This window comes from Strigops habroptila, chromosome 12 (assembly GCF_004027225.2).
Source record: "Strigops habroptila isolate Jane chromosome 12, bStrHab1.2.pri, whole genome shotgun sequence".
Lineage (NCBI taxonomy): Eukaryota > Metazoa > Chordata > Aves > Psittaciformes > Psittacidae > Strigops > Strigops habroptila.
In genome coordinates, this window is record NC_044288.2 from 8,722,134 (window position 1) to 8,731,024 (window position 8,891).

An 8,891-nucleotide genomic window follows, 5' to 3' on the forward strand; every position below is an offset into this window, starting at 1 on the left:
AGCTTTTTTAGTCTTCCCAGTGCGTGCTCCATTGCATCAGGAAGATATGTTAATTAGAAGATTTATTAAGGCCAAAACATCTCATGCAGAAGAAATTAATTGGTGCTTTCACCTTTAAGCTTGCGCTATATTGCACTGAAGAGATTATATAGCAAGGACTAAGATGAACCGTGCCTTCTGATTGGGAACAGTTTGCTCCATCAGGTTTCTTGATAAAGTTGAAATCTAAGATAACTTGCCCAAAGATAAACCTGCTAATGGAGGCTGCTGCATGGCTTGCACTAAACCCACAGCTCTGATCTCCGAGTGAGGGCACAGAGCAGTTAACACTGACCCAACTTCCATGGGGACGGGGGATAGAGCAGGTTAGTGCGAGGGGAGCACTCGGCTTTGCTGCTGCTGCAGTGGGGGTTCTGTGTGTCCTCCCTCGCTCTGGTTTGGGGATGGACCTGGAGAACCTCCTAACGTCCCTTTCTGCTGCATTCTCACATTTCTTGGCAATAACTCTTCCGTGTAGCTTTTCTCCTTGGACTTACAGGTTTATAACCAAACCAGCCTTTGTTCTAGGGCTGCAGAGCTGTGCCTCACACCTTAACCCTGCCCACCTCCCACCGCTGCTTCGGGCCGGGTAACACTGGTGGGATGTGGTGGGTGAGAAGGGAACTGTTTTAAAGGACAACTAAATGTTCTATGTTAACAGAGGGGAAACGGTTTAAAGCTGGAGACTGGGTGTTCCTGGCTGTGAGTTGTGTTTGTAACAGACTGACTTCCCCTTACACACGTACTTGTTCCAAAACCCCAACAAGTTAAAACGAAGCGTGATGTCTGTGCCCCAGTCTGGCTTCACACAGAGCAGGGAGAGGCCCCAGTGTGTCTTTGTCTTAAAACAAACCTTGTAAATGAATCTCAGGAATGACCTGCTTGTACCAAAGTTGGGTTTAATAAAATCAAAACTGACTTGTTTAACAAACACCTGTTAAAACCATGTTTTGTACATCAGTTACAGTCACTGCAACAGCAGAGTGCTGTGGCCAAATTCACCACCCTCAAAGTTATCCAGATTCCCTCTGTTACAACTCCCTTGCCCTGTGTATCTGTGATTATGGAGTGATGTCCCCCGTGCAGCCCCACAGGTCTGGGGCTGCTGCCAGCAGTCTTCCCTCCCCTTCTCCAGCTGCTCCTGCCTTGGACCAGCAGAAAGCCAGTCCTTGGCAGGAGGTTTGAGGGCAGCTTGCACCCTGTGCCCCTGCCTTGTGTGGGACAGGGTGACAGAAGCAGGATGGGGTGACTGGAGCGGGCTGCACCAGGACCCGCACAAGGTTCCCCCCTGAGCAGGCTGGGCTGTAACCACCCAGGAGTCAGCTGGGATGGAGAGGAAGGTGCCAAGGCACTGACAGCCACAGGCACTGAGCTCCTGTCCCCTGGGTGTGTTGCACTTGGCGGTCACCGAAACCTCCGGATGCCCTCGGCATAGACTAGAACTGGGAAATAAATCTCAGCATCGAACAGGTATGTGGGATGAAATAACCAAACGGGGCACACGGGGACGTTCCGGAGACTCCCACCCCTTGCAGGCAGCAGGGACTGAACCCCGTGATGACCATGTTCACCCCACATCACTCACCATCAGCGAGGGAGGCTGCAGTGGAAGCGGGACCAGGTGAGAAGCAATCAGGGCCTGGCCGGGCTGGGTCTGAGGGGCCGTGGGTTCAGAGCTGGAATTCCAAGGGCTTTTTGTATTGTCTGGTAAAAAAAGAATGAATCTAAAAATCCCTGAGCAGCACGTGCTGGTTGGTGAGGGCCCAAGGCAATGGTGCTTGTGGATAAGAAGTGATTCCCACACCTAGTAGGATCTGGGACTGGCTTAACCGGGAAGGGGCACGGACCTCAGAGCCCTGCATTCCAGGGGAAGCCTTATGGAAAAGGGGAGGTTTGATTCTCAGCCTTCTCGCTGCTAAATGAAAACCTTGGTTCCACCTGAGACCTGCTCTCAGAGCAGCAATGGGAGCTCCCCCTTCCTCGAAAGCAGCTCCTGTGGCTCTCCCATGGGGCAAGTGAGATTAGCTCTAATAAGAGAACAATGGAGCGAGCTGGATGAAAGGCTCAGCCTGTCACACTTCATCACAGCTACTTCAGAAACTATCTCTGCTTCGTTTGATTCTCCCTGGTGCAGTTCTCAGCCTTCTGCCAACTTAATCCCTGAGGTGCAGGATTGTGACCAAGTCCCTCCCCCAGCTTTCTGAATTTACATGATGTTAAAACTGAGAGGTAGCACACACTGCTTAGGAAGGAGATAAGAAATAGAAAGGTAATATCAACGTGTCATTATCCTCTGGGAAACGCAGCAGCACTGTCACTCTGCTCTGTTGGCTGCTCTGTTCTCGGGGACAGGTTCTGCAGTTGCTGCTTCCAAGGCAGCAAGTCCCCACTGGTCCCTCTCAGGGGAGGACGTGGGGAGCTCCCTCCCAGCCCTCAGCTGAGGCACCAGCCACCCATGTTCACCCACCCACCACTCGCTCCCACGTCCTCACTGTGCAGGAGTCTGAATCCATCGTAGCATTCCTCGGTCCCCACGGTGTCATCAGGAACTTGGGCTGTAGGAGGTGTGAAAGGTGCTAAAACTGGGTGGTTTACAGCAACCCTCAGCCGTGCTTGATGGGAATTCTTCAATCCAGAAGGGTTGTGCTGTGGTGGCCTTGCCTTGGGGTGGCCCTGGGTGTCTTGGCTGATGGGGTAGAAAATACAAACAGCATTGGATGGCTGCAGGCACGTGAGCTCTTGGTCCACGAGCTCTTTGCAGCGGATGAGTTCAGGGCTGTTAACCTGTAAGGAAAAAGGCAGATTGTATGTAAGTTCAGGCTCTCTCCTGGCTGCTGCTCCTGTAACTCTGTAATTATGGGGAGGGTAGGGACAGGCTGCATTGATGCCTCATATCAGCAATATGCATGTTGATGCAAAACACGTAACCAGGAGCTCCTGAATGCTACACAGAAGGTGGGTAAGCTCTCCCTCTTTTTAGGAGGTGCCATTGGTGAGGAGGACAGCAGGAGGCTGGGTTACTTCAGGCAAATTTGAGACCACAAATGGGTGAATGGTAAACTGACAGCCTGGGTCTTCAGCCTTCTGGGTATAGTCCCTCAAAAGGCACGTGTTTGATGAGCTGGAGAACAGCTTTAAAAGAACAAACCCCCGAGTTTGCCTCTAATGTGGATCATCAGAAGCCAAACTGATGATATTGTAAAAGCCATGTAACTGTACTTGGAGGTTTCTGCAGTGCTCAGGGGAGGGTGGGACACGGTGGGTAGCTTTGTAGGTGCTCTCAGACATTCCTGCTGTGGGAGAATGGGAGTCGGGGGCTACTTGTGGCCAAGCACTTTGGAAGCCTCCTTTTCTTGCCTAAGGGAGGGCCCTCTGCCATTCCCAGCCTTTCACTGCAGTTTCATTCCATCTTTCGTTAGCACTCGTGAGATCTGCAGCAGAGGCAGAACATGGACACATGCTTCTCAGGAGGCTGCTGAAGTGCAATGTTGGTTGCAAATACACATGTGCTTTAATTTATCAGTGTCCTGGCCTCAAGATTTGTGACCAAAGGCCATTTTGATTCCTACCTGTGCTTTCTTTAGCAGATCAGTAATAACAGGAAACCAATCAGGAGTCTGCCTCTCCAGCTCTAAGGTGATGATCACCAAGGCCAATGTGGAGCCCTTAAACTGCAATAGCTGGTGGCACGCCATACAGTGCTGCAGCTGTCTGGTCAAGAGCGCGACGTGGAGGGAAGGATTCATCTGAGGCAGCCCAGGTAGTAGATGGGGCCAGTTGGACATCACCATGGCATGGAACTGGAGAGAAGAGAAAGTATATATATTAAACCCCCCCCAGAGGTCAGTGAACTTTGTATGTTTTCCTATGTTATCAATCAGAAATACAGACTAATTTCATTTCATATCAGGAAACCTCAAGGGTTCCTCCCCACACCTTATTTTTTGGGTGTTTTGTGTTTGTACTTGCCAACCATTGAACTGGTTTTTTTGAGCTGAAAATGAATGTACAAGGTCTGTGTTTCCTAACGATTTCTGAAGTGTCTGCGTTCTCCGGATTGCTACCCAGAAGATTAAATTCAGGCCAGCAGATATGAATAGAGTAGAACCTACCATAGTGACTGCACTCTGAATTTACCAAGGAAACAAGCACCTAAAAAGGCAGTTTTCACAATCAGCAGCCTAAGATGGCTTAATATTTGCACATAACCTTAAGAAAAGGGATCCAGGATGTGTTTGTATCACATAATTTTTGCCTTACTAGCACATGATCTTTCTTGAAGACAAAGTTTAATTGTTTCTATCAAACGTTTAGTAACTGCAATGTGAACTAAGTGCCAGATTGGGGTAGTCTCATTGCCTAGACCAGGGGTGGATCATTAGTGGGATGAAAAGGAAAATGGTTTAAGAAAAAGCCTGTGTGTGAAATGTAGCAAAACTCTGACAGCTTTCTATGTACAGTATTAATAGAGGGAAATAGTTAGAAATATTTTTGCAGTGTGTATTTAAAAAAATAAAAATGGCATATAGTGGTGCATATGAGAATCTTTTTAATGTCTGTTTAAGTTGTCTTTAAAGAAGGAAGAAGTTCTTTGTAAGGAAGAAGTTCTTCCCTGTGAGGGTGGTGAGGCACTGGAACAGGCTGCCCAAAGAAGTGGTAAATGCCCCATCCCTGGCAGTGTTCAGGGCCAGGTTGGACAGAGCCTTGGGCAACATGGTCTAGTGTGAGGCATCCCTGCCCGTGGCAGGGGGTTGGAACTAGATGATCTTAAGGTCCTTTCCAACCCAAACCATTCTGTGATTCTATGAGGGGAGTAATTTTTTGAGCAGAATGAAAGGTTTTAAATAGTAGAAAATTTTAAATAGAAATTAAGAAAATAAAACTCACTGTACCATTCTTCAAAAGGCTTGCAGATAGCTAAGGACAGGGAGCTTGCAGAGCACCTTGGGGTGGATGTGTGGGGTGTGTATGTGTGCGCATCTGTGTTTTCTAGTCTTCTTTGATAAGGAGCTGTTTCTTTGGAGAAAAACAATTTGCAAAACTTAGTGCTTACAATGTTTAAGAAATCCATTGGTGTTGCTGTGTAAAGGTCCCAGTGAAGCTTATCTAGTATAATTCTTTCCATTCGCAAGATCTCAGCTGGAGAGCGTTTGCAAGCACTCTGCACCGCGAGCATCTTCACCGATGGTATTACCTGTAAAAAGAAATCATTACAAATAATAAAGAAGCCAACGTCCTACCCGGTGCTGTGTGTGTTTCTCTGTATCTTGAAGGCATTTGACAAGTTTTTACACCTCCAGTTTATACAACTCATTCAGCATTTACTCCTGTCCTAATTGAAGGCCAGCCCGTGCTCACCATGAACCGTGCCCGTCAGCCCCTGGGTCACCACGAGCCCCGTTAGTGCTGCGTTGGTGAGGCACAGTCCCTGCTACCAGTGTCTTTGGGTTTGCTCCTCTGTCAAGCCAGGAGGAGGCTTCCTGCTGGCCTGTTCTATGGGCCTTCAGTGGTTGGCTTGTTTCCTGTGGTCATTGACACAGCTTCTCCTTCTTAGCTAAGAGGAAAAGAAGAGTAAGCTCAGCAAGACACATCCTAAGGCTCTGAGGAGCATTTCACCTCAGCAGTGGTTGGTTGAAGACATGCATGTCTGCCACCAACTCCTAGGTTTCCTGTTCTTGTTCAAAACAGAATGAACAGAAACGCAGTCTGAAAAGCTTGCGGCTAGTGGTTGTAACTGTCTGAAGAAGTCTGTCAGTGAACTTCTGCCATGAGAGATTATCCTGTGTAATCTCACATTTATGGGGCTAGGTGCTGATATTACATGCTCACCTCGAGGTGCAAACCTGAGTCATTTCCTCCGCAGGTTCAGAAAACAGTTTTGGCTCTGAGCAAACTCATTTATTTTAAGCTTCCTCTGAAGAACCTCTGCTCTGTTGTGCCTACCTTACCCTCCAGGACCTGGAACAACAGTATTACAGCACTCTGATGTTGTGCACACAAAGCTGTGCATCTACATCCTGACTGTTCCCCCCAGACTAAGCCTTACTGTGAGCTGTGGATTCTGAAGGGAGGGGAGAGGTTTAAGGGCAGGAGGAGGGAAACACATCCATTATAAAAGCAAACACAAGTCCTTCATCCCTAAAGGTCACAATTCTTCCAAACAATGATCAAACAGGCCTGAAAATGTTACTGTCAGCCCTTAAGGACTAATTGGGGTAAATAAGTTAACTCTTCATTATGCCCAAGTTGTTGAAAGACCTGGAAACATGAACAAATTGAACACAAGAGATGAGTTTAGTGTGTTTAAAATTGAACATACAGACCTCATCTTCTTCATTGGTTTTTGCTGCAAGGACAAGGCAGGAAATTGCAATGCACTGAAGATATTTTAATTGGGCCTGAAGGGAGAAGAAGAAAACACTGACTAAGGAAGGTAACAGTGTTGGGGGAAGTAATTGTCGTTCTACAACAGATGCACAGGTTTCAAACCTTCATTTAAGTTACAGTTGCTTCTGAATTAGTTTAGCTGCAGAAAGCTTCATTAGAAGCTGGAAATAGAGCAAGGAAATCCAAGGTGAAACAAAACAAGTCCTCTTGGTGCAATATTTATTCATGTGTCCCACAGTTTTTAGTCTATGCAGTGCCACAGTACTTACAATGCAGTGTTACTCCTCAGCTGAGATACTAATTAATATGCTATTAATATTCAGTATTGATCTGGATAGAATTGATTGCTGCAAGGCTCAGCTCAACGCGTAACTTTGCTGTTGCTTCAATGGCAGGAAAAGTTGGCCTCATGGTTTGGTTAAAAATAGTGGTTTCCAAACTAAAATACTGAAAGTGATAATGCAAATGTTTTGTGTTGCGCAGAGGCAGCCAGATGATGGTTCTTTGTACTTAGCACAGCATTTGGACTGCAGTTCACACAAACACTCCTACTGAGGACTGTACTTCAGTGAGACCTCATTAAACACTCAAGTTCTTATATAAATATAGATGCTTCAAAGCCTGCCCAGCAAAGCCTCTGCCTGCTCCCTAAATCTGCTGCCAAACATAGCGCCTGCTTTGTGTATAAACTGATTACATGCTCCTTACATCCCCAGTCAGTAACCCAGCCAGGGAAAAGGGGACAGGGATTCTCTACCTTTACTGATGCCAGTAACCGGTTAAAGATGCTGGTAGCCAAGGCAAAGGTTTCAGGGTAGAAGTGGAACTGAGAGCTCATTTCTGCGATCCACAGAACTGCTTTCCTGTAACATGCCAGAGAGATATCTGTGCCCTGAGGGGAAGAAGTCAGAAGGAAAATACAGTTAGTGCTTTGATGATTTTGTTAACAAATCTCCAAAGGAAGGCTCAGCTCATTCCAAGTGCTCTAATTACCATTTCAGATGTCTGGAGGCTTGGAACGAAGAAAGCTGTTGGCTGTGTCTACAGAGTGAGGGCAAGGGCAGGGTTTGCAGCAGCTCAGCACACTCAGTGGTGTTGCCCACTCAGCCAGGCTGTACTTGTGCTCCTGGGGGCTTGGTGCTGGGCTGTACTGGAGCACTAAGTGGGGAAGCACCCGCCCTCCCCCTGCACAGTGCATGTGAACCCCCAAACTGAGCTCCTACAGACAAGGTGCTGCGTGTTCTTGTTATTCCCCCTCCAGAAGCCTCCACGAGGAGGGAGAAACTGGAGTCAGGCTTTGATTTACTCTTCAAGATTTGTTTTTTAACAGCCCTTCAATTTCCCTAGCGTTGGGACCACAGAAGCCAGGCTTATCACTCCCCCAAGGCACAAAGCAAAACATACTCAGCTTTATCTTTCTTACATCTGATTCAAAGATGCTTTCAGGTGCGAGGAAGGAGTTTGCTCTGGCTGCTGTTATAATGCTGTACATGACACACGGCACACATCAGAACGTTATTGCAGGAGAACTGAAAGGGCTGAGCAGCTACACAGAACAGACATTTACCACCAATTTGTTTAATATTAGTCACATTTGCCATTTCCCTGTTTTGCTCTATGTGGTAATAAAAATACTTGGTAAAAAATAGCATTCTACATTATTGCAAAAGAGAGACAAGGCTGACAGGGCACTTTTGAGCATTCTTGCATGGATCTGACACACTTTCCAGGAGCAGCTGAGCATACACAGGTCATGAAGTGTTGTAGCTTCCTAAGGGAGCAGCCTGACCTGCTTTAGCAGCCAGGAATGGGGCTGGGATTCTGTCAGGCCTCAGTGAATTCCCTCTTCTCCCATCTGAATAGGTGGGACTCAAAGATGGTGCCAAGCACAGTTAATTATAACGTGTCATATTTATGGCTTCACCATCACTTGCCTGCTCTTACCTGCTCCACATTTCCCAAAACTACTTGAGTCAAACCAAAACATAAAGCACCTGGTTTATAAAAAGGATTAAAAAGATGTAAACCAGGACAAACACAGCCCCTTCTCCGCTCCATTCCTTAAGCTTAGGCCATGGAGGATGACTTCTGCTTTCAGGTGGATTAGATGGCAGGACCAGCACTGCACCCCTGCAGTCCCTCAGGGACTTCCAAAAGGACGGGGAGATACCTTCAGGGTGAGATTCCGGAGAACTGGCACTTTCCACATGCTCACCTCTCTGGCTAAGGCATTTCCCAGGAGGGCAGCAAGCCTCTGGCTCTCTGGGGGTCCAGGGCACTTCATAGCAGCTCTCTGAGCCCGCTTCCCTGGTGGCAGCCGCTGTCAAACCAAGAGAAGAACAATAAAGCAACGTCCCAGCTCCTCGTAGTCAGTATGATTTCCTCTCGTGGTGCCCTTTCAGTGCTGAGAACTAAGTCAGGAGCAGCCATAGACATGTTCGTTGCAGACAGAGCAATCCTGTCAC

At 47.5% G+C, this 8,891-nt stretch overlaps 1 protein-coding gene across 4 annotated transcripts in view; it reads left to right on the forward strand.

The window, feature by feature from the left end:
* The window catches only part of SEPTIN8 (septin 8), a 38,975-nt gene extending 33,692 nt beyond the window's left edge, over positions 1 to 5,283 (forward strand). For 2 of the 4 annotated variants that reach the window (XM_030504076.1, XM_030504078.1), the window contains exon 10: positions 3,624 to 5,277. In XM_030504076.1, the coding sequence (XP_030359936.1) occupies positions 3,624 to 3,789 (166 nt within the window). In that variant the 3' untranslated portion in view covers positions 3,790 to 5,277. Of the gene's footprint in view, positions 1 to 2; positions 3,241 to 3,623 lie in introns of those variants that run through there. The other 2 variants (XM_030504077.1, XM_030504079.1) reach the window with 2 other exon arrangements.
* The last annotated feature ends 3,608 nt before the right edge of the window (positions 5,284 to 8,891 follow it).